General features: G+C 46.8%; 2 protein-coding genes, 1 long non-coding RNA gene and 1 other non-coding gene across 4 annotated transcripts; 3 read left to right on the plus strand and 1 right to left on the minus strand.

Moving 5' to 3' along the window:
• Positions 1-277: 277 nt before the first annotated feature.
• WDR5 (WD repeat domain 5) lies at positions 278-13343 on the plus strand. Its single transcript, XM_026062297.1, has 14 exons — positions 278-350; positions 1144-1335; positions 2197-2305; positions 3741-3814; positions 4763-4852; positions 5533-5622; positions 6009-6092; positions 7222-7277; positions 7429-7475; positions 8303-8378; positions 9770-9803; positions 10273-10347; positions 11083-11170; positions 12263-13343. The coding sequence occupies exons 2-14, from the start codon at positions 1255-1257 to the stop codon at positions 12361-12363; spliced, it is 1005 nt and encodes a 334-aa protein (XP_025918082.1). The 5' UTR covers positions 278-350; positions 1144-1254; the 3' UTR covers positions 12364-13343.
• Positions 13344-13496: 153 nt separating this feature from the next.
• LOC112964363 lies at positions 13497-17946 on the plus strand. Its single transcript, XR_003252933.1, has 3 exons — positions 13497-13529; positions 14919-15056; positions 17110-17946. It is a non-coding gene; the product is annotated as an uncharacterized LOC112964363 (long non-coding RNA).
• On the minus strand, positions 15861-15988 carry LOC112964369. Its single transcript, XR_003252939.1, has one exon. It is a non-coding gene; the product is annotated as a U6atac minor spliceosomal RNA (small nuclear RNA).
• A 1284-nt stretch (positions 17947-19230) lies between the features above and the next one.
• Positions 19231-22100, plus strand: LOC112964249 (ly6/PLAUR domain-containing protein 1-like). Its single transcript, XM_026062068.1, has 3 exons — positions 19231-19946; positions 21609-21749; positions 21904-22100. Exons 1-3 carry the CDS (start codon positions 19871-19873, stop codon positions 22098-22100), a joined length of 414 nt encoding a protein of 137 aa, XP_025917853.1. The 5' UTR covers positions 19231-19870.
• Positions 22101-23812: the final 1712 nt, after the last annotated feature.

A 23812-nucleotide genomic window follows, 5' to 3' on the forward strand; every position in this document is an offset into this window, starting at 1 on the left:
CCCCCCCCCCCGCGGCCGGGGCGCGTTGGCAGGGGGATACGCGCTCGCTGGAGTCGCCAGATTAGTTCCAGATGAAAAGGACCTCGTCTGGGTTAGAAAAGTTTTAATTCCTTGTCGTCGCTGGCAGCGGTTTGCCCGCGCTGCCGAGGGAGCTTGTGAAAGCAGTGCGGGCAGCTGGTAGCACTTTGCTCCGTGCCCTCGCGGCGACGCGATGCTTAACGTGCCGCTAGTCCCTGGAAGAGCAGATGCTGTTGCTCCCAAATCTGCTGCCACCAGCAAAAAAGAATGGCAGCGGCAGCGGGATATTGCAAACGCACTTTGAAGACAAATCCTTACGGTGTGAGCTGGAGGTGATTCTATTACTAAGCTGAAATCTAGCTGGGCTGCAGTGGAGATTGTTCCCTGTGCAGTATCAGCCCTGATTACAGAATACTGGCACAGCACTTTATCAGGTTTTGTTACAAAAAGCAAGTCTGTTGAGACTAATACAAGGCTGGCTCTTAGTCAGGTGAAAGACTCGGGAAAAGAAGAGCATGATTTGCTGCCCTGACCATTTAGGGGAGAAACGTGAGCCTGGAATACTTGAATTAGAAGATGAAAGGAACCTAGTAGGATTTTAAGCTTTGGATATGCCTGTTACTTTCTTCTCTGTATTGTGATTTTGTATTCTGTGTCTTGATGCATCTGAAAAAAAGGCCTTGGACTGGTCCTTCCACCTTCTGTGCAAGCCATTATATTGACTGTGCTATTAAAGTACTTCTTCTGGGCATGTTTGGGAGTATTATATGGAAAAGTCTGCCACACCTAAAAGCTATTCTGCTTTATTTCTGATGATTTCTAGTTATAATGGGGCAGTGTAAAAAAGCTTTCCAAGAAGTATTAAAAGGCCATAGATTAGGTTCTTGATCTTGCCCATTAATAGATCTGACAGCATGAAATAAATGTTGCTGTGCTGGTGATGTTTCTTTAAGTCTGTTTGCAAGATTCAGTTCTCTGGATAAAAGATCTAGACTGTTTTTTTTTTCCTATTTTATTTTATTTTTTTAGCACTGGTTTCTGGGGACTCGCAGTTATGCTAATGTCATTCTTCTAGTTGCTGACAATCTTCCTTTGACAGCTAATGATATTTTGTTTTTCTTCCAGGTTTTCATTTCCAGTGCAATTCCTCCTCTCTGTGGCAAAGGCTGTCTTTTGAAGCAGCACATTCATTCTCCCCTTCAAGCACCATAAGTCTCATTTGCCAGCTTCAGAACCATGGCAACAGAAGAAAAGAAGCCAGATGCAGAATCCACCAAAACACAATCTACTCCTTCCTCCTCAACCAATCAGAGCAAGGTGTGTGTGGGCCTCTGAACAATATCTTTGTAAATACGCATGGAAACTATCTACATATTCAAAAGGCTAACTAGAATTAGGGATTTTTAAGAAATTGAATTCTAATATGAATTAAGAACTTCTCAGGATTTCTGCTTCTGCTGTTGTCTAGAGCTGAAAATGTGCTAAAGGTTTTGTGGGAAAAGCAGATGAAGTACAACCTTTTTTGTGCTAGGGTATTTTTGTTTTCTGAAGTTCATGCAAAGGAAATACTTGTTGTCACTTTCAGCATTAGAAATCTGTGGTGTTTGTATCCTTGGAAGGCCCGGAGGTGACTGGAGTTTTGGTTAATTTACAGTCTTAGTTGCAGGGTGGAGAAGCAGTAATTGTTCAGATTCTTTGAAGCCTATGGATGTTTAAAGGAGTTGTCACTGTTTGACCATGAAAACTTTGCAAATGGTGAAAAGGGAGAAAGTTTGGGATTTTGGAGATATAGAAGAATTGGTCTGTGATTTGATTCACAATAAGTTAAAAAACTACAAATAGTACTATGCAGATCACTACTAAGTGCTTTATTTTAATCTGTCAAGGAGCCTATGGTTGGACTTTTGGATTACTCTCACCTATTTATTATTGGTTTGGGTGGAATTCATACCAAAGATGAGTTTTTTGTTGTGCTTATGCAGTGAGGCACTACTGGCTCCAGGCATCAATTTTTTTTTTCTGAATCTGGAGAAGGGGAAAAATGTAAACGGTAGCATCTATTATGGCGAATATTCATGCAGTCCAATACTGTGTAGTGACTTGGTCTAATACAGAACTTGTCATTGAGATACTAAATTTGGTGTTTATACAACTCATTCATGTATATTTTTCTTACAGCCTGCACCAGTAAAACCAAACTATGCTCTAAAGTTCACGTTAGCAGGACATACAAAGGCAGTCTCGTCAGTAAAATTTAGTCCTAACGGAGAGTGGCTAGCCAGCTCTTGTAAGTATTACTCTCATAATATTTTGTCCAAAATGTGCAATGTGGGCCTTAAAGACCTGTCTGTCTTTAATGTTACCTTGATCAGATGGAGGATAGATGTAGTGTTATGGCTTTTCTTAAAAGGACCAATGCCAAAGCTGTCAATCTCCTTTTAAATTTTTTGAATTCTGTTGCTTTGAACCTTGGGTCTTCTGTGGATTGCTAAGCCAGAGAGTCCTAACCTGTTCAGCTTCCTTCGCTGAGCCAATGGGCAAAAACAAACACAAGATTTGCTTCCAGGGCCGAGGAAACTCCTTGTGCTTTTCTGCATCACCAAAGGTCTAGCTTAAGCTTTTAAATTAAACTTTGTTTGCAGGACCTGCAGGCAAAAACATGGCTCTGGGAAAAGATGAATGTAGAGCACTGTAAATGAAATTGTTGAAGACAGTCCTGCAGTATTAGTTGTTGGAGATAGCTTTGCACTACTAGAGTGGATTGTAGAATGCGGTGTGGAGGACTGGTCCTTGCTTCTGTCTAGTACACCTGTAGTGTTTTATGAGTCAGAGCCTTTGATAAGGCTGTTGAAATGTGTAGAAGGTTATTGAAATAATGTTTCTCTGCTTGTTCTCTTAGGTGGTAGATCAAATTCTCTTCCTGTCAGCTTTGGTATTTTGGTRATTTTTTCTGTAGTAAACATTGCTTGACAGCTTTTCTTTGAAAATCTGTTTGTGACCATCAGTGATCCAGAGAGGATCCATATGAAAGGAAATGGCAGTTAAAAGAACATTGTTGAATATGATGGTGAGGGCCACTAGAACATCTCCCAGACATGTCAGTGACTTAGATCTTTGGCTTTACTGCACATTGCCTTAATAAGGCCACTGCACCATATATAAATAATTTTTTTGTTCAAGTATCCTCATGAAAGTCTCTCCTCCTTTCCCCCTCCTCCTGCTCTTCCCTTCCCCCCTTCTCCCCCAAAGTTTTCCAACATCTACACCTGGCAAATATCAACCCTTTTTTGCTGATGTCATGTGCAAGTTAACACAATAGTAGATAAAGTGTTCGGGTTTTTGCAGGCATTAGTTCAACTCAGGTTGTAGTGTAATTTTTGTTCTTCTTGGAAAAAAGTGTTTCAGCATTCCTCATGGAATGGTACTACTTTTACCACTGGCAATCTGAAATAAAAGTAGAAACTGAAGCTGTCATCAGAGAAACTAAAACGACTGGAGACTCTTTACATTCCAGGCAGTTTGTGTAATCTCAGCTGCTGCAGCTTGACATGCGCAAAACTGTTCTTTACCATTTACATATTGCCTTATGCACTGAGATCTGCTTGGGGAGGAAAAACTACCCAGTGTTTGCAGGGAAGTAGTTAACATATTTCTTTCTACCTGGGGAAGACAGCTGGATCTGTCGGTGCTGTTAGTCTGTTAACTGGCACTTTCTTTTCCAGCTGCTGACAAACTCATTAAAATTTGGGGAGCGTATGATGGCAAGTTTGAAAAAACAATATCTGGTCATAAACTGGTAAGTATGAAGAGATTGCTATGCATTTGAATACAAATTTACTTGTAATGAATTTATTTTACTTTTTTTTTTCTTCATCCAGAAATCTCCACTCATAGTTAGTTTGACTCGTGCAGAAAGCTTATTCTTTAGTCTTGTTTTTGAGCCTTTTTGTTTATACAATCCTGTGTGATAGCCTGGGACTGGAATTACAGAGCTAACTGCAGGCCAGGCTGGAAATATGGGTGAAGTGCAGACCGATAAGGAAGTACCTGCATGCGCACTGCCTAGCCATTTTCTTTAGTCATTGTGTTTCAGGAACACCAACATCATACGTGGGGCAATGTATTCTTGGGTGAAAATCCCAGTAAACAGTAATACTGTGTCCTGTTTTGTTTTTCCTTTGTATCTTGAGCAGAATGGCTTGCCTTTTAAGGTGACTAAATTTTTCTTGTGTCTTTGCCTACATAAACACAACACTTACTCATTCTCCAGAGTTCTAAAGAAAACACAAACTCCCAAACCCTTTAGTTTAATTTTTCAGCGTTTCTTACATGCTGAAGTTATATAAGTGAAGATGAAGACTCACCAAAAAAACCCTAGTGGATTCTGGTTCTTCACCAGCACTTAGGGACTCCGACCATAAAGAGCAAGCCATTTGTCATGAAGAGAAACTACTTATTCAGATTAGTTTATATAGCGTACTGTTTTTGAATTCCAAGAAAGGGTGTTGGTGACCACAGTAAAAGAGTAGCTATGTGAACAAGCCATTGATGTTTTTGGAGTGTATGCTTGTGATTAAACTGAAGAAGAGTGAAAGGATCAGTAATCCACTCAAATAATTCCCAACTCCTAATGCTGAATTTTCTTTCTAGCTTCAGATGTGAATATAATATGTAGTCTGTTTTCCATTTTCCAATGTTGGTGAGGAAACAGAGCTGAGAAGTGGTTTGTTTTCCTTTGTTTTAGGGCATCTCTGACGTTGCTTGGTCATCAGATTCCAACCTTCTTGTCTCTGCGTCTGATGATAAAACCCTCAAAATATGGGATGTAAGCTCGGTAAGTGCAGGACCTATTTATCTTCCTTTTCCCCTCTGTTGGCATCTTAAAATCAAGTTGTTCTGAGAGATAGGTTTGAAATACTGTGATGAGAGAAGGTAGAATTTTAAGCACTGGCTCTTGTTTAATGGCTATGCTCTTTCCTGGTAATAATGAGCATCTGGTTGAATGGACTGTGAGGATGAGTGAGTTATGCTGTGTGCTTCTGGAGAGGGGGATTGCTACGTGCACCATGGGAATTCTGGTTATATTCTGAGAGCACTTAAGCGTTATGGTGGCAGTACAACCCCAGGCTTCATTTCTGAAAGCAACCTCTCAGACGAAACTTTTTTTGTAACTTCTTATCAATGGTTCACTTGTATTACTTCTCTCCACCTTCCTCTTTGGTGGTTCAATAACAACGGGATAACTTTGTTTAATTTTTTTTAGGTATTTTGAACTGCTTCGTTCTTGCAAGTTGCCCAAAGGGGTTGAAACTTGGCTTTGATCACTAAAAAAATGTTTTCTTTTTTTTTCTTTCCTGTTTTTTTCCTGTAACTGGTCCCCTGCCCATCTAAATCTGAGGTTAGAGATGGTTTCTTTGTGTGCTGCGTCGTGATTAACCTTAATGCAGCTTAACTGAATGCGTGTATGGCTGTGGAAGGATGCTGTATATTTAACTCCGCTAAATCTTATTTCAGGGTAAGTGCTTAAAGACACTGAAAGGGCACAGTAACTATGTTTTCTGCTGCAACTTCAACCCTCAGTCAAACCTCATCGTTTCTGGATCAGTAAGTAATTTTTTTTTTTTTCTTTCTGCGGAGTAAGTGCTGTGCACCCTTTATATCTCAATTCTCTGTCTTCCACACGCATAACGTGTAATCAAATGAACTGTGCAGTGTCACCGCTATCTCTGCTTGCGGACATAGTCAAGCCCTTAGCTCATCCTCAGAAGGCGCAGGTTCCCTGCGTGGAGAGGAGGCGCTAAGGGAACTGTATTCTCCATCTTTTCGTGCTACCCTGCGCACTGTTTCTGTCCTAGGTCTCTGATGCAGCTGCAATGTGGATGGAGGAATCCACGTAGCCCCTGCATCTAGTCTTGCATCAGACTGTAGCGCCTTAAATGCCACAAATAGGTGCATCATTAAATCACCTTGTGCATTTCTTCAATCTTCAGTTTGACGAAAGCGTGAGGATATGGGATGTGAAAACAGGGAAGTGCCTCAAGACGTTGCCTGCTCATTCTGACCCCGTTTCAGCTGTAAGTCCCTTCAGATAAACGAACACACTAAAATGCTTGGGTGTTTTTTTTTTATTGTTGTTTTTATCAGAGCTTCTCTTCCTCCTCTGTTTGTTTCTAGAAGAGTGCGATCATGCTCTGATTCTTACTATCAAACCTTTACACAGTGTACCGGATGGGCTGTGGTTGGTTTGCCAGTATGTTGCTCAGTGAAAATGAAATGAGCAGTGTTTACTGTAAGGAAGTCAGCGTGGATCTCCGTCTCGGATATTAATGTGGGAAGCTGTGAATAGCGGTGTGCCAGTCATGCCCAAGTCCAGCAGCCTGATGCCGGGGCACAGGCTGGTGGTCAGCTGAGGATCAGAGCAGCCTGGAACTGCTGTACATCTGTTGCTTTTTGTTGTTTCAAGCTATTACTGAAGTTCAAAGTAGGGTAATTGCATAGTATGCTCCATTTCAAATCTCATTCCTTTAATGGATAAAGGTAACTTGGAATACAACAATATCTGTTCAAATGAAGAAAAACAGAAGGTGTGCAATTCTTAATATTTTTGAAATGAAGGAAACACTAAAAGAATTTTAAGCCTCAGGTGTGTTAAGCTATGGCTATTGTTACATGCGATTGTTTTGCTTAGTCTAGAACATATTTCACACTTACAAATGCGCATTAGGAGAAGTTACTCTTTAAGATAGCAGTATTTTGACATGTAGTTGAAAGGAGGAACTCAAAGCGTGTATGTGGCTACATACAAGGTTAAATTCTGTGCCCTTAAAATTATAAGATGCTATCCCTGGTTTGCTGTTATTAGAGGAGATAATGCTTTGAACAGAGTATCTTCATGCCTTGGCGCTACGGTGTTCTTAATAGCTTCTGAGGAAATATATGCATTCCAGTTCCTGATGCTTGAATAAACAGCTGTAGTTAAATTCCATTCCCTTTTATAATTGGGCCAGGCAAATTGGGGAGAGAGTCTTGTTTTGATGTTACTCATCTAAACTTGTGGCTGTCATTTGGATAACATGTTGACTTTCTGCTTCCATACATATGAATTGTGGTTTCAATGTTGGGAGATAAATAATTTCGGTGGGGCTCAAAAATTTAGTCTTTATAAACATCAATAATTTTTTTCCCCCATCTATAACATTACAGGTGCATTTTAATCGTGATGGGTCCCTGATAGTGTCAAGTAGCTATGATGGACTCTGGTAAGTGGTTATTTCTTGTCTGCTGCAGGGCTCAAGCCTGATTCATTTTTAGAAAAGACTTTTTTCTTTTAAAAATGTAGATTTGTGACATTAAAGTCAGAACAAAGGCTTTAAAACCAGTAGTAATGAGTCTCATGTGTGTTTTTAATAGTCGAATCTGGGATACAGCATCAGGCCAGTGCTTGAAAACACTGATTGGTAAGTAGGAAGACTTCTTGTTTGTGCTACATTCTATGGTGTTTAGTTGTAACTTAGATATTCTGCATCAGTGCTGTGAACAGTGGCTTCCTTAAGCTCTATTTTTCTGTCTTCCTGCCATTCTGCTAGTAGACTGTTGTCCTCCTATCTATTGCAAAAAGAGGAACCATCCTCTCACATGTCTAGAAACTTGTTTAAGCTTGGAATGTTGTGTAGTATACTTCCAGGATAAATGAGAGTTTTGTCAAGTTTTCTGCTGTTCAGCTATGTAATGCTTGCTGTGCAGCAGTTCAAAAGTATAATAAAAAAACTGCTTATGCTGCTGGATGAAGTGGAAACAGGTAATATTTGACTGCACAAGATTGCCTGTTTTTATTTCAGGTGGGTGTTAGCATGAGGCATCTTGTAAACATAGCTAGTGAAAGGAAAGCACCTACTGGGCTTATGTTCCCTAGTCCTTAATATTCTTGTAAAGCATTATATAGACAAGTTATATGGCACTGTAAATCAGTGGTATGTGTTCTAATGTAATGATTTTTAAAATGTACAGATACGCGCTTGGTAAGTGCTGATGCAAGGAAGAAAAACTCAGTTACAAAGGGCTAACTAAATGTTTCTGAGCAAAGTGCTTAATATCCTTTTCTTCAAATACTGAAAACTATCACCTTTTTACTGTTCTCTTTTTTGCTTGGAAATACCAAGGGACAACAAAACTGAAACTTTGTTTCAGTGAAACAATCAACATCAGATTATTGTCAGAAGCAATTCTCTGCCAACAAGAAGATAAAACTGTGCATTGTTTAATACCACTTTTATTTTCACTGTAGATGATGATAACCCTCCTGTGTCTTTTGTGAAATTCTCCCCAAATGGCAAATACATACTAGCTGCAACTTTGGACAAGTAGGTATTTAAAAAAAGAGAAACCCACAAGCTTTGAAGTGTTCATGAGTATCAAATAAAACTATTTTGCTGCTGTTTAGCTGTCTTAATAATGACACTACCCAAGAAGTTCGTATGTACTGTCAAACTTGTCAAGTGTGCTAAGTGTTGTGCTCTGCTAATGGCACAGGCAGGGCTTATGTTTTCTAAAGCCTTGGCACTGCTTAGTGACTGCAACATCCATTCATTCCTTCTTGTGTACCTTTCAGAACCTCAGCGGTTCCTTGCATTAATCATGTGATTCTCTTGTAACACCAAGAAACTGAAAATCTAGTCTATAAAAGGCTGTAATATATAAATAGCTTTATGTTTAAGGCATAAAAGCAGTGCAGGTGGGTTGATTGTGTTGAAAGTGATTCACCTGGAGGATTTCCATGCAGCTGCTAAGCAGGGATTAGTTGGTCTGTCATCTCATTTCGCAGACATTAATGATGCTGTTGCTTTCAGAGACCTTCCTTTCTTAGGTCATGGGACTGATGTCCTGGCTGTGTGAGCATCTTTGTATAAAAGATAACACAGACTGTTGCCTGCCTTTTTCAACTAGTCAATGAAAAGCAAAGAAAACCCAGGTTAGGCATCTTGGGGAAGAGAAAAGGACTATTTTGCAAGCTCTCTCAGTAGGCTAGGTATCAGCACAGATGGTCTGTATCTGGACATGAGCAAGGCTTGCTTAGTTTGTGGAAGAGTGTAGTGCTTGCTTGAAACAAGTGACTCCATGTCTAAATTGTGTTCAGTGGCTTGGTTATTTGCTTGCTCTGCCCTGGTTTACGCTTGAACTGGCTAAAAATGTCTCAGTCCATTGTTTAGTCTCCTGAAGCATCCCAGTGCAGGACTGAATTTTAAAAATTAGAGCAGTGTCTGTATTTTGGTCTGTATCTACTTTCAGTAGGATTTGATTTTAAAAGAGCTGGAGGAAGAGGGGACAGTTTGCAGGGCCAGCTCTGATTCTAGTTGGTTTTTTTTTGCCCTGTGAAAGAAGACTTGTGATGAAATCTGTAGTCTTTTGAATGCATTGGAGTTGGGGGATGTTTGCCAAACCATCTCATCCTCTCTCATATTGTAATTTGTCTGTCGTTCTGCCCATCCTTTCTCTAGGTGTCTGGTCGTTCTTCATAAAGAAACTTGCAGGTGTGGGGAATATTTAAATGCACTCCTTTTCTGTGGAGGAGAATAAGAATGGCATGTCAGTAAAACTTGATACTTGTGATGTTAATAAAGCTGCATTCCAAAGCCAGGTTACAGTGATTCATGTAGACTTTAGGAGCTCTGATATGGAGATACCTTTTCTGAAACCAGGAAATTGTCAGGTGGAAAAAACCCAAGAGCTAAAAGCTTTTTCTTCTGTTTTCTAGCACTCTTAAACTTTGGGACTACAGCAAAGGAAAGGTAAAAACAATTCTATTTCACTACGAAGCCTTAACTAAGGTTATAGCAGAATCTGGATTTCATATATGCTTTTTAAACTTGTTCAACATTTTATAAATACCATATGAAGAAGTATTATTGTGTCTTTATTGAAGAGGACTAAATATGCCTTTGAAAAAAAAATTATTTATGCTCTTGCATAGCCCTGAGACACTGAATAAAGCTGTATTTATGAATAATATATTATGAGCAGTAAATTGCTGTTGCTCTCTTTCTCTGTGAAAAAGTGGCAAATTAAGGCTTTTCTTCCTTTCCTCAAATGACTGTTTAGTGTTCTAGGGCAGAGATGCCCTCTGCATCCCCTAGATAAGTTGGCAGGGTGGGAAACACATGCAGATATATTTAATCTGCTCTGCCAAGGGAGTTTGTCCTTGACAGTGAGAACACTAATTCCCAACTGTACTTATACCTTGTGGCTCTTCACTTTCAGTGCCTGAAGACATACACAGGACACAAAAATGAGAAGTACTGCATATTTGCAAATTTCTCCGTTACTGGTGGAAAGGTTAGTGTTTATTTCAGTTGCTTTTAGTAATAAGCGGTTTTTACTACTCTTATCCATGGGAAATATAAGGATGATGCAAGTCTCTATCTATAGTTTGGTTCATAAACATCTCTAGCCTTTCATCTAAAATTGGTTTTGGGTTGGAAGAAAAGGAGTAGTATTCAATTTAATAGAAGCCATGGTTACTGTGTGAACTAGCAATGGTAAGATACCATAGTGCAGTGGGAGAAAAGGTTGTGCTGGGAAACTCCATCTGCCTTCTGCTGAGCACCCTGTGATACCCGTGTCTTTAGGTTTGCCTGCTGTCTCGTTGCCAGGCTCCCTGCGCTGCAGCAGTGCAAAGGGACGTTCCTGAGTGGAGAGCAGCTGCTTAGGTATTGTTTAGCCATAGTTATGCAGCATTCAACCATCAGATGATCGGCTCAGGTTGGTAGGTTTTGGTTGAGATGGCAGAACAAATCTGCAGAGGCTGAATCCTAGTTTAGAACCACCTCAGCATCTTTTGCTCCTCATTGTCCTTTAATTTTTCTTCTCCAGCACACACAGGGTGGAACAAAACTTTTTGCTGCCTGTATGTGCTGAGTAGAGGCTGAGAGAGAACGAACCACATCAAACATAAAATGTTGGAAGTTCCTCTTAATATGAAAACAATGAAACATTTATTGAATAGTAGCACTTAGATACAGCTGAGAAGAAAGATTAAAATAACTTTTCTTCTTTTCTCTCCCCTTCCAGTGGATTGTGTCCGGGTCAGAAGACAACCTGGTTTATATTTGGAACCTTCAGACAAAAGAGATTGTACAGAAATTACAAGGGCACACAGGTGTGAAAGAGACTTTTGCTTTTATTGATAGGGTAACCCTCATGTCAGCTTCTAATGAGGGCTTAGCTTTAGCATTGCTTATTGATGTTTAGTGTCGACTGTCAGACTCCTTGAATTCTTCACTAGCAGAAGTTTAATTGAACCCTAGGAGTTCTCCCCTTTTTATGAAGGTTTTTTTTTTTTTTTACAGGCATTGCAAGTGTTTATTTTGTTCATTGAGAAGTTTGATATTGGCTTACGAAAGAGATTCCCTTGAGTTCAGAATTGATCAAGATATTTAAGTGACTCATGATACTAGTGACTTGAATTGCCTATTAGTACCTTCCAAAGCTTCAACTCTTGGAAGGATAAATTCCAGTTTAACGAGTCACTTCTGTAGAGATACGATTACATCTGATAAGGACTAATATGGTCCACTGTTTGTAAATGTGCATAAGTATGCCTAGTATTGAAGGCAGAGTTGAGCATTTATTGAAATGTAACCTGATGGGTAGTTCAGTCTGAATCCCACGAAGAGAGCACTCCCACTGCTGTGACTGGAAGGAATTGTGCTGTGAAATTAAGCATGCTTATTCCTTTCAAGGACCAGTGATTTAAACTGTAAGTTGGGGCAGTTGCAGTAAATTTTTTTTTCTTTAGGCTAGGGCAAGACTCTGAAGATTAAATGCTGTCTAAGCATTGAATAGGCTGTTGGAAATACCTTACCAGGAAAAATTGAAATGGCTTTTTATTAGCTGTGTCTGAGGTAATATTCCGAGAGTTTTGCCTGTGAAGTAAGCAAGAGCTAATATCTAGAGAGTTCTCACTTTTTGTAATCTATCAAACATTTTCCAGCTATTACTCTCAACTTGGGGAGCCCACTTACAGCATGCTTTTTTGTAGTAACTGTTTCCTCTCCTTGAGAAGCAAAAGTCATCAAATATTTATGAATAATATGTTTGTAATTCTGCTATAGGGATGTGTTACCTTGGCTACGCTGTTTTAAGATGTAGCAGCAATACACCCTCATTTTAAGAAATCAGAAATGCCTGCTATAAACCAGATATCATTGCTGTAAATAATGATATTTGTATATCTTTTCTTTTTGCTTAGATGTTGTAATCTCAACAGCTTGTCACCCAACAGAAAACATCATTGCATCAGCGGCACTAGAAAATGACAAAACAATTAAACTGTGGAAGAGTGACTGTTAAACGTTCCAGTATCACTTTAGAGACTGTCAGGAAAAGCTGTTTTTAAAAAAATATTAAAAACCACATGAGAATAAAAAATCAGTTTGGCAGGAAACCTGAAGAATATTTGATAAAAGTGGTTTCTGTTAGTCTTGGCCCAAAGAAAACGTCTTAGCTCTTTGCTAGAACCGGGCAGCGTGGTGGAAAAAAAAAGATGCAGTGTCTCCTTCTCTTGCCTAATCTTTTGGCAGACAAATGGATCATTCTGACATCGTGTTAGAAGTGTCAGCCTTGTATTGGACACCCCAAAGATACTGTACTTTATGGTGGCATTACTTCTGGGCATTGTTGCTGCTTAAGGAAGAGCTGCCAGTCTGCTTTGTAACAGTAAGTTAAGTCATGAGCATAGAGATATGTGGATTTTTTTTAAATGTCTAATTTTTTTATTTTTTTTTCAGAATGTAGGTTCTAGTCTATTGGAAGTTTCTGTATTGTTTTAAATAGGAGTGCTGCATCTTTAAGGGTGCTTCATTTTAAACACTCAGCTCAAACTTTGTGACCAAATAAAACCATGCAGTTCCAGATTTCCCCCTTCCTGCCCTTGACTTGACTCCTGTGGTGAAATCTCCTCTTACCTTCTGTATAGTTGCTTACCTCTTGTTACGTGTGTTTAATAGATGCTGTTCTAGAGCAAAGTTACAGTTCTTCTGTTAACCATTAAAATGATTCCTGCTTGTAGTTGTTCTCAGCATATTTTAATTTTTTTCTCCTCTGGATAAAAAACAAGCTCACAGAACACTGTAAAGTTATTTCAATGTAAAAAGAAAAAAAAACCCAAACTTTTGTATCTTGAAAATTCATCGTATGAAACTGTATTGATAATGGCATGACTCTGTATCTATTTCAGCATTGATATTTCTTTCCCCTTTTGTCATACTCATGTGGTATTTACACATCCAAACAAGTACCATATGCCATAATAAAAAGGTGGGATTTTATGTGTAAGCTTGTGGTAAGAGTGTACTAATGTGAAGTGTCTGTGTCCCAGGAAGCCTCTTTTAAAACACCTTTAAAAGGAAGTACTTCCATAGAAGGAAGGAGAAAGAAGGAGAAACAGAATGGCACTTAGATCTGTTCTGAAGAAGGAAAAGAAGAGCATAACTCCAGTCAAAACTTGTTTAAAGAAAGTAAGAGGATTGAACTGAAGGTGTCCTCAGCTAAGGCAACATTAGTACAAACCCTCACAGAGACCTTTAGCTAAGGGGAAAGGAATTCTGCTGCTGTCTCTGCATACAGAATAGGCAGGGCCGTCTCAATGACTGTATAGGATTTAGCTATTACTAGTTAAGAATTGTATTCAGGCACAAGCTTCACTTCACATAAAGAGTTCTGCTGTAGGGGGATGTTTTGCTCCTAACGAAGCGCAAATGCATTGTTTTGGTATCAACCTCATGCCTTTGCTAGTACCTGAAAATTCATTGTAGCATAAACCTCTCCTCTAATAGCTGCTGAGGGACTTCCTTGCTTTTCCCTTTAGAGAAGAGGACAGCTGCATGGTAATGGTATGCCATGAGGTATAGCTTTTTTTTTTTAATAAAAAAGTAGAGTTCACATTGACCTGATGCTAAACTGGCTATTAATAATATCACTATCCTCTGAGTTTTTTCGTTACCCCCAGGAAAGGCTACTGTCTCTAGACGTACTGAGCCTCACTGCTGAAATTATCAGACTTCTTAAAATAACTTCATGAAGCTTCTCAGGGTCTCTCACGTAGTCCAGTGAAACTTTTAAATCACAAGCTGTAGCTGTGCATCTTCACAAATGTAGAGAAGTTGTTGTGTTATCCCAGCAAAGCACTTCCATGTAGCTTCAATAATGCTTTGTAGCACAGGGCTGGAGCTGCTTCCCCTGTAACTGTGTTCGTGTTAGTGGCTTTGCTTGCCCCAGCCGTGCTAGGGCTCTCCCAGCCCTGCACCTCTGAGCAGAAGAGCTACGGTGAAGGGAGGTGCTATCCCTGATGTCAGTTGGGAATATCCCCTGAGCCGTATTCCTGGTGCCTGCAGCTTTCTGCTGCTGACACTGCACTCCCTTCTCCCCAAACTGAACAGCCTTGAAGTAAAAGAGCTGCTTCTCTAACCTTCCTTGGGAGGGTTATGTTTAAGTCTTTATTACACCAGCTGGGAATAATCATGCTGGGACCTCAAGTTATGAGCTCTACTTAGTTACGATTCTACCTCACCTTCCTGCCTGGAAGTGCCTGGCGTGGCAGTGATGGTCAGAATTATCTAATCACTTAAAGTGTGTAGTATAGTTGATGCTTGTACTGAAACAAGGCTGTTATAATGGCTGGGCTTGTTTGCCCCTGTGAAAGGGAGAGACGTAACCTTTGCCTGTGTTAAGCACAGGTTGTTAGTGGTTGGAGCATGATGAAACCTGCAAAGGGAAAGTGCTCTGTTAACCTCCAGGCTCTTTAATAAAAGCAGCTTCCTGCCCTTGCACAGTGCTGTCCTCCCTACAGAAGTAACTAACCCAGGAAAGCAGTAAAAGGTATTTTCTTCCTCCTCTGTGCATTACAGTTGTTGGGGCAGAGTTCAGCCGCCTCTACAGCAGTTCCACTTCCCGGAGGGGGCAAAAAGGAAAGCCGGAGGCAGAGCTGTGCAGTGTGGTTGACAAGGGCCTGGTTGTCATTATTCTCTCACGCCAGTATGAAAGAGGTGAGTCTCACAGTTCCCGCGGCAGGTTTGCTTGTGGGGTGGGCCCGTCTGTTAAACTGTTGGTGGCCACCAATTGGCAGTCCCTGGTTAGACGTTAGGAAGCTGGTAGCTTAGCTTTATGGGAACCCTGAAACAATACGCACTACTGTTTCCTGAGAGAAACACTAGAAATGCAAGTAGGATTTAAATACTGGGGATGATGTGTTTTGCTAGCTCTATGGAGGCCTTTGGCATGATCCCTTTCAATTCATCTAAGAGGAAGGTTCCCCCCGGCGATGGTTTTGTGTGCTGTGCTGTCCTTTGCATCCAGACAGGCATGACTGGGTTAGCATGGGAGCAGCAAAGTCATATTCGTTCCTTTCATCCAAAAAAATGACCCTACATCAATCTGTGTTTCATGCTGTGACACAGACAACCTGCTGGCCTGATGGGACCCAGGAGTGGGCTACGCAGAGCTGCTTGTTGTGGCCGTAATTCGGAGGCGTTCCTTCCCTGCCCCCTCTTCCCAGCCTAGCCCCCTACAGTTAGACATGAAACTAAAACAAACATTTTCCCATTGTTTCCAAAATGCTTGGAATGGCAGGCAGTAGCTACCTGTGCCACAGAGGAAGCCTGCATAATGCTAAAACATGCTGCACGTCCCTAATGCAAGGCAGGCCTCTGAACACCAGCTGGGTGTGTTTTGGGAGTGTGGTGCAGTGGGATGAAAGAAGAGACTCTGTGGGTGGAGAAGGAGCCCCTGTGGGTAAATAACAGGAGAAGCTGCAGTTCTCTGCTCCTCACCCCGAAGGGGAGACAAAAAAAAAAAAAACATGGTTAGATGCCACAAAGTAAGTGGCAGTGCCTTAACCGTATGCGTGTTGTATAGGCCACTGGGGCCTCTTCCATCCTTATCAAGGGGAGTGCTAACCTTCTCTCCTTTCATACAACACGAATTCGGGCGTGTATCCGCAGCCTTTTAAACCTCCGGAGGCCTTCTGGTTTTGAGGATAGGGTGAGGACAACGTGCCGTTTTTCTCCATGTCAGTTTGCTATTAGTATTCAATTCCGCTCAGGCTTGTTTGTCCTAATGCCCATATGGCTATTTCCGGCCCCCGAAACCCATAAAATGAAGGTAGAAAGGCGCTTTGCTCCACATCGTTAATGTATTCATCGCCCTCTGCCAATCAGAGCGCGCCGCCGCAGCCGCTTCGCCCGCGCCCTCCCGCGGGGCGGGAGCCGAGCTCCCCCCACGTCCTCCCGCGCACGCTGCTGTCGACGAATCGGCGCGCGCCCAATCAGCGGGCACGCTTACTCTCTACGTAGAACGTGGCGTGGAGGGGGCACTGCTTCCGCCTCGCTAACAATGGCGGCCACGGGGAGGGAGGAGAGTGGTTCCCAGTGTCACCAGTTCGAGTCCCGCCTCGGGACAGACTGCGGCGCGGTCCCGCAGGGCTTTTCCCGCTTCTTGCTCCCCTGGGCCTGGCTGGTGGGAAAGGGCGGCTGGGAGGTTGGGAAAGGGAGGGAGGAGGATCGGGATTAGGGGGTAGAAAGTTTGGAGCTGCAAGCATTGCTGCTGGTAGGAAGGGGAACCCACAGGAGTTATTCCCATTTTGCAGGGAGGCAACACGCTGTTCAGGCCCTGCGGGGTTCCTGTGCCCTCTGCTGCCTCAAGTGCAACGAGTGGCAAATACCTGCCTCATTGCATTTTATCATTGTAATTGCAGGGTTTTTTCCTGCTGGGACATGCACGCACATGTGCCCGGCCTCTCCAGTTAGACTGCAGTGCTTTCGGGAACGGAGGCGCTGGAGCTGGGTCCCCGTGCCCGCGGCAGGCACGCTTGGGTGGCCCCTCGGCCATCCCTGACCCGTTCAGATGGGAGCTTGACTGCGGAGGGGAAATTAGTGCCATGTGATAAGTTATGTCTCCTGTTAGGGATGAGCTCTAAAGCAGGATTTACAGGCAAAACCGTCTAATCTGTGCAGGGTTTATCCATCTTTCTGGGTATCCCAAAGGTTTAAGTGAGAACATGAGTGTACTGGGGGATTTGTTAATCAAATTTTTCTCAATCAGGGGAGGAATGCTGTTTCCTGACTGATTCCTGGTGCCCCCTGCCCGGGCTGATAAGTAAATTGCATCAGAGCTAATGACGAGTTAAAAGAAATGTACACTGATTCCAGATGCGGAAGTGGTGGCAGGCTCAAAGAGGAAGGTTAGATTTTTTTTCTTTCTTTTCTCTTTTAAAGGCCTTTGCCTTTTGCATTCCAAGGGAATAAAAACAAAGCAAAGTCTGGGCAAATCTGCAACAGAAACACCTCAAACCAGCGCCAAGAGCTGAGCTGGGCCAGGCCTCGGTTCAGAGCCGGGGCTGCGATCCCGCAGGGGGTTGTTGCAGCCTAGCTTCTTGCTGCCTGTTCCCAGTGTTTTGCTGGTCTTAGAGCAGGCACAAAAGCGAGGATCTGAGCCCTCCTCCTCCGTCGGGACCCCTCGGAGCAGCCCAGGTCTGACCCAGTATGCAGCTCTTTTCCGCGGCAGGCGTTGCGACACGTTGCACGTCTGCCTGCCCCATTTGGGAAGCCACATGCTGTCACTTGGACTGACCGGCTCTTTCGGGATGACCGGCTCGGCTTCCCTGCAAGGGAAGGACCAGCCGGCGCCTGCACGCCGCTCTCGGAGGATCCAGCTTTGCTGAGAGCCTGGACGAGGCTGCCGAGGCCGGTGTGTTGCCCAGAGGTTTGCTCACACCCGGACGCAGAGCAGCTGCTCGGAGCTGCTGCATCGCTTCAGCAGAGCCGAGATGAAAAGCAGGCGGGAGCTCAGCTTCGATTCTTTGTGTGCAAGCGGCCTCCCTCCTCCAGATACTGATGAGTTTATTAAGGGATTAAAAGTTAGTTCTCCCTGCTTATTGAATCCTATGATTTATGCATGCATTTAAATCAATCCTATTTCCTGCATTTTATCCCTTCTCCCTGAGGCTTTCAGGCTTTGCTGTGTTAGACATTTGCTATAATCACATTGTTTTGAGGCAAGCTAGACACCGTGGGTGGTTTAAGTGATTTGAGTAAATGAGCTGCATTATTTCGGCGGTTCTCCCAGGTGCTAATTGCCCCTCCTGCGCTGTAGGTGCCCATACTTGGGCAAGTGCGGGCTACCTCCCGGTGAAATATTAATGAGCGTGCTTGCTAATGAAGCCACTGTGTGCAGCTTAGGTCCTAGCCCCTGCTGCTGCTGTGCATCCGAACTGGCTTCCTAAGGACCAAACCCCTCTGCTGGGGCTGTGCCGGGTGCAGGCCGGGGGCTGAGCGCTGCTCGGAGCATCTCCATCCCGCGCGCAGCTCAGGGCTCGGCCGAGGGAGATGCTGACGCGCGTGGGATGAAGATGCTGCCCTCGATTTACTCCGGGGCCGTTCAGTGGCTGAAGGGCACATCCAACGCGTGGCTGAACAGGGCTCATCTCCGTGGTGGCAGTGACAGAAGTCACCGACCCGCCGGGCTAGCGACGATCCGGTGAGCTGAGACCTGCTCCCTTCAGCTCCCTGGAGCCCGCCCGTGAAACGGGGCAGCCCAGCTCCTCGCCGCGCTCTGCAACGGCACAGACGTGCTCAGACCGAATCCGTCTTCCCTGGCCGGGAGTTTTATCCGGCCAGGCTGCCGGTGCCCGGGGCGATGGCCGGGTGCTGCTAGGAAGCGCTCGCTGGATGGGCCACCTAAGCAGCTTATTCTGTCATTGGAATTTTTTAATCCCACCCATTCGGGCACGCTCTCTTATTAGTAAGCATTAGCTCCCTAAGTCCCATTAGCCCCGCTTGGAGCGGGGACGTTGCTCGAGGGGGAGCTGGCGAGGCCGGGATGGCAGCAGGGACCTGGGGAGGCCCTTGGGGGACCCGGCCCCGTGGCCGGGGGCTTCCCGAAGCGCCGCACAGCTGATGCCGGCGGTCCCGTAGGCTCAGAGCCGCAGCGCTCTGCGTTTTCCTCCGCGGGACCTCGGCCCTTTTCCCAGCTCCTGAACCGCCCTGGCCGGGGGAGTCCGGCTCCCTCCAGAGCTGACGTAGAGGCCGGGATCGGCCCCTTTGGCCTTTGGTTCTCTCTCTGCTTTACGAAGCAACCGCTTTCTGGTGCACAAATGCATAAAATATGGTCGAACATACCTCCGTCCCCGTCAGGGTTTTCCTTTAACCCCATGGCCATCCCCGGGGCTGTGTTTTGTGAGCAAATCTCAAGCCTTGGATTTAAAATTAGTCAACCGCTTCTCTTCAATAAAATTATTCCTGCCCTCTTTAAATAGCACAGCACAAAGCCACGGGGTCCCTTCGTGGAGATGGAGCCGCTCAGAGAGGAAGAAGGAAAAAAACTGTAAAAGCATACATCTCCCCAAACCCCTTCTGCCTAATCCAACTGAATTAGAGGATTTTGAAGTGGATTTAAAACTAAATCTTGATTAGGGAGAATTTCTCTCCAAGAGCTGCTGCACGGTGGTATTAATGGGAAGCGACCGCGGACAGAGGAAATAGGACAGAAATAACCGAGGGTAGCGCACAGGCGTCTGTGCATGAACGGAAAGAATCGGCGGATTGCTCGGGAGGAAGAGGAGGAAAACAGCCTTCGACGTAACCAGAATCAGCAGAACAGCGGGCAACGCTCTGCGAGAAGGTTTCTCCTGTGCCAGCGGCATCTCCCCGCCTTTATGCTGGCGGAGGGTTTTTGCGGGTGAAAAGCAAGAGGTTTGCAAGGACGGGGAGGAATCGCTGCGCGCAGAGCCGGGCTCTTCTGCCTGCTCCCCGCGGACCCGCTCCCGCGCTGCCCCGAAGCCGAGCGGGCTCCCGGAGCTGCTCCCATGCTTGCGGGACGCGCGCCCGGAGGCGCCCAGGGCATCCTCTCGCTGCTGACGGCGGTGTCCGTCCTCCCGGAGGGTAAGTGCCGCGAGCCCCCGGTGGGCGAGCGTGGCCCCCGGTCCCCCGCGTCCTCCCCAAACCCTGCTCGCTAAAGCGCGATTTGTTCTCCGGGGGGATTCAAGGGCATTCCCGCCCCCGGCGAGCGAGCCGCGTGTCGATGGCTTCAGGAACGGGGCTGCTGTCATCACGTTCTGTGTCCAACAGCGGCATGGGGGTGAAGACGTGGCCCGGAGCCAGGACTCCTGGGCCCCCGTTGGGGCTTCCTCCGCGGGCGCCGCGGGGTGCTGGCGCCCCTCTCTCTCTGGCCATGTGCGCGAGGCGCTCGCAGCTCCTCAACACGCCTGGGGGGCACGTGGGAAAGAGTTCAGGGGGAATTCGGAGCTGGGTGGCAGGCAAAGGCAAGAGCGAGTCTGCAGTGGGAGTTTTGTTGCTGTAGTTGATAAACATCAGGTATTGCATTTGCCTTAAACCCTGTCGATGACACAGATGAATAGCCTTTGAAGGCTTTTTTTTTTTTCTTTTTTCTTAAGAAACTTGAGAAATGGCTTAATTCCCATTCGGGCTGAGGGCAAGCTATTCCCAGATGCTGCCGCCCGTGGGAGGGTGCAAAACCCCGGGGGGATGCGCCAAAACTGCTCCACGGGCACGTTTGCATCCGGCCACCCCAAATGGCTCTATCCCTCCTATTCCAGAGTCATTCTTGCCTCCTTGAGAGACCCTGGGATAAAAATCAGGAGCACTTTTAGGGAGAAACCCTAAGGACATATGAGGACATAACCCAAGACGCTATCAATGCAGGGAGCTGCGTAGAGAGGTGTGGACACTTCCCAGCACCCAAAGGTCTCCGCGTGGTGCCTGGAGACACCCTGGAGCCGCAGCGGGAGGATTCGGGCACGCGTGAGCTCGGTTTGCCCTCCTGGGGCGAGGGACGGGGCAGAGCATCTCCGGAGACATGGGACGGGATGAAATCCCTCCGACGAGCGTGGGCCGCCCTTTTTCCCCGCCCGGGACGTGTCCCCGGTGCATCGCCCGTGCGGGGAGCCGCCGGCGCGATTACGGGCGCGTTTGTCCCGGGGCCAGGCAGGCTTTGGGGTGCCCGCGGGGCAGCGACGGGGCGGCCCTGCCCGCGGGAAGCAAAGAAATGCCTCTGCTTTTACTGAGCCCTTTAGACCTGATCATTTGATATTCGGGTTTCGGAGAGGAAATTCATTTAAAAGAAAGAAAAAAGCAGGAAACTCTTGGCAGGGAAGGAAAGCCTGCGCGGCCGCCTCGAACGCTGGCGCGGCTCAAACCGGAGGAGTCTGGTGAAAGGGGCAAAAGCTGCTTCCGAGAGCGGCGGAGCCTCGGCTCGGCGCTGGCTGTGCCTCGGAGGGTCCATTTACTCCTTCCAAACGCTGCTTCAAAGCGCCCTTGTTCCTGCTGTTTGATCCCGGCACCAGGCTCCGGCTAATCTTTGATTTCGCACTGACCTCTAGCGGGAGATGTTTCAGCGTGTTTTAGGCCCACCGGGTAAACAAGTGGAAGGAAGATTTGCTCCGACCCGATGCTTGATGCAACTTAGCAAGGCGCTGCAAAGGCTTAGCAGCAGCACTGCAAACGCTACATCAAAGACTAGCTAGGAAGGAGCAGACGTATTTTCCCCAAGAAAAATCCAATCGTGTTTCCTATGTTTTTCTTTAGTGTCCGGACTCCAGTGTTACGGCTGCAACATCATCGTTGGCACCAGATACGTGGACATGGGCTGCTCTAACCCAGAAGTGGTCACCTGCTCCCGCTCCCACCAGGGCTTCAAGCACCGGTTCTGCCTTAAAACAGAAAGCGGTGAGTGTGCCCGTGGCCTCGGCGAGCCGGCGGCGCGCGTGCACCCGAAAGCCAACCCTGCGGCCGCCGCAGCGGGCACGGCCGTGGCTCGGGGCTCCCAGGGTGGCCCCAGCCGTGGTCGCCGCGGCCCTGACGGCGCTGTGTTGCCTTGCAGCGGTCCTGGGCATCCCGCTGACCAGCGGCTGCGCCACCTCCCGCCACTGCCAGCAGCAGGAGCTGCCGGGGCTGCGGATCCACTGCTGCGACACGGACCTGTGCAACGGCTCGCGCGGGGCGCCCCGGCCTCCCCGCGGCCTCGCCGGCCGCTGCCTCCTGCTCGCGCCCCTCCTGGCCGCCCTCCTCCTCTTCTGAGCGGCCCCGGGGCCGGGGGGCTGGCGCGAGCGCGGCGCGGCTCCCCCGCGCCCGGAGAGCCTCCTCCTCGCCCCTCTCCTCGATCAAAGACGCCGAACCTTTGCGCTGCACAGGCCCCGCTCCCAGCGGCGTCCCCGGGGGTAGGACACGCGTGTCCGTGGCGGCGCGGGGGGCTGCGCAGCTGCGCTGCCCGATGCCACGTGCGGCCGCTCCAAAGCCACGTGCTGCGGCTTTGCTCTTCCGCAATGGGGACCCGGCGCCGCTCGGCCCCTCCGGCTGCTCCCTCGCCAAACCCGAGAGGTGCCGAGCCCCCGCGGCCGGACCTGGGGTGCAGCGAGGGCCTGGCGGGTCCCCCAGCGGGTGCCACGGCGGGGACCCAGCTCCTCCGGCCGAGCGAGTCTCTTCCCACGAGAGGGCATCCTTGGTCCTCGCTGCGCAGCTCCCTCCTGCCCGGCGAGGCGGCAGCAGCCCGCGAGCGGCCGGGACTCCCAGCCGCGGCCTTCGTCCTCCTCCTCATCCCAGGCGGGCTCGAAGGAGCTGCTGCCGCTTCCCAGCGGCGAAGAGACCACGGTCCGGGCAGCGCTGAGCCCCGGGCGACCCGCGGGCGACGCACCGAGACCGCGGTGTCCTGGGGAGAGGGGAGCTTCCCGGGCTCTGCCCCGATTTAAGGGCCCGAGCGGGAGCTTTAACGAAGCTCTAATCACGTACGAAGCTGATCCTAAGTGGCTTGCTCGAGGTCATCGTGGGGGTTTGCGGGAGAGCTGGGAATTAAATGCATATGTCTCAAGATCCAGCCATGTGCTTTTATCACCAGGGAAACAGCATAAACCTCACTTGCGAGAAATGAATGAAATATTTTTATTCCAAACTTTATTTAGGTAAAAAAAAAAAAAAAATCACTCAAATGACATTTTCCATGCAAAACATCAGCTTTTGATGACATTCTTCAGATGTGCGTCAAAAAACAAGTCAAAACTCTACTAAAAATATTCGCTGAGGCACCTTCCCAGCAGAAACACCTTGGGGCTAACGTGAAACACTTTTGGAGTCTGAAGACTGAAAAAAAGAAAAAAGAGACCAGGGAAAAAATGCCGTGGAAGCAACAAGAGCCGCAACATTAACCAACTCCCCCCTTAAAACGTCCCTTAAGGTTTGCAGGGGAACAACAAATATTTCCTCGGCAGCTGGAGTTATTCGCCGCTGTTTATCTGCCGCGATGAGCGCGGTGCTGAGTTTCTGCAGCGAAACCTCCGCGGTTTCGGCCAGCGCCGACAGAAATTCGTATTTACGGGCTCCCAGAGGAGGCAGCGGGGGCTCCCGGTGGCCTCACTGGCATGGCTGCGGGCCACCTCCGGGGACGTCGGGGGGAGGCGAGGAGCCGCCGCGGTCCCCCTCCGCCGCGGTCCCCCTCCGCCGTGGTCCCCCTCCGCCGCGGCCGCCCGCACGCCTCCAGATGGTGATGCCGCTGGCCCCGCGCTGCCCCCCTTGCCCGGCTCGAGCCATCCATCTTGCGACGTGTAAGAGGCCTGTTGCAATTAAGTAGGCTGAAGTGCTCCTGAACTCTTTAACCTCTGCCCTGGGATTGCTCCTTTTGCCCCGCGGCTGCGGATCAGCTCCATTGCACTCTCCAAACAGCGCCTGCTACTTAGCTGACATTTCTTTCTCCTGCTGGATCCTATTAGCACCCTGAGGTTGAAAATGCTACTTTGGAG

This window comes from Apteryx rowi, unplaced genomic scaffold (assembly GCF_003343035.1).
Source record: "Apteryx rowi isolate R43461 unplaced genomic scaffold, aptRow1 scaffold_19, whole genome shotgun sequence".
Taxonomy (NCBI): Eukaryota; Metazoa; Chordata; class Aves; order Apterygiformes; family Apterygidae; genus Apteryx; species Apteryx rowi.

Bases quoted from the DNA above. Each gene is read 5' to 3' on its own strand.
- WDR5 (XM_026062297.1), top strand. From the start codon at position 1,255: ATGGCAACAGAAGAAAAGAAGCCAGATGCAGAATCCACCAAAACACAA. The intron at 2,306-3,740 runs GTAAGTATTACT...TTTCTTTTCCAG, and splicing joins AGAGTGGCTAGCCAGCTCTT to CTGCTGACAAACTCATTAAA. The intron at 10,348-11,082 runs GTTAGTGTTTAT...CTCCCCTTCCAG, and splicing joins TCTCCGTTACTGGTGGAAAG to TGGATTGTGTCCGGGTCAGA.
- LOC112964249 (XM_026062068.1), top strand. From the start codon at position 19,871: ATGCTTGCGGGACGCGCGCCCGGAGGCGCCCAGGGCATCCTCTCGCTG. The intron at 19,947-21,608 runs GTAAGTGCCGCG...GTTTTTCTTTAG, and splicing joins GGTGTCCGTCCTCCCGGAGG to TGTCCGGACTCCAGTGTTAC. The intron at 21,750-21,903 runs GTGAGTGTGCCC...GTTGCCTTGCAG, and splicing joins CTGCCTTAAAACAGAAAGCG to CGGTCCTGGGCATCCCGCTG.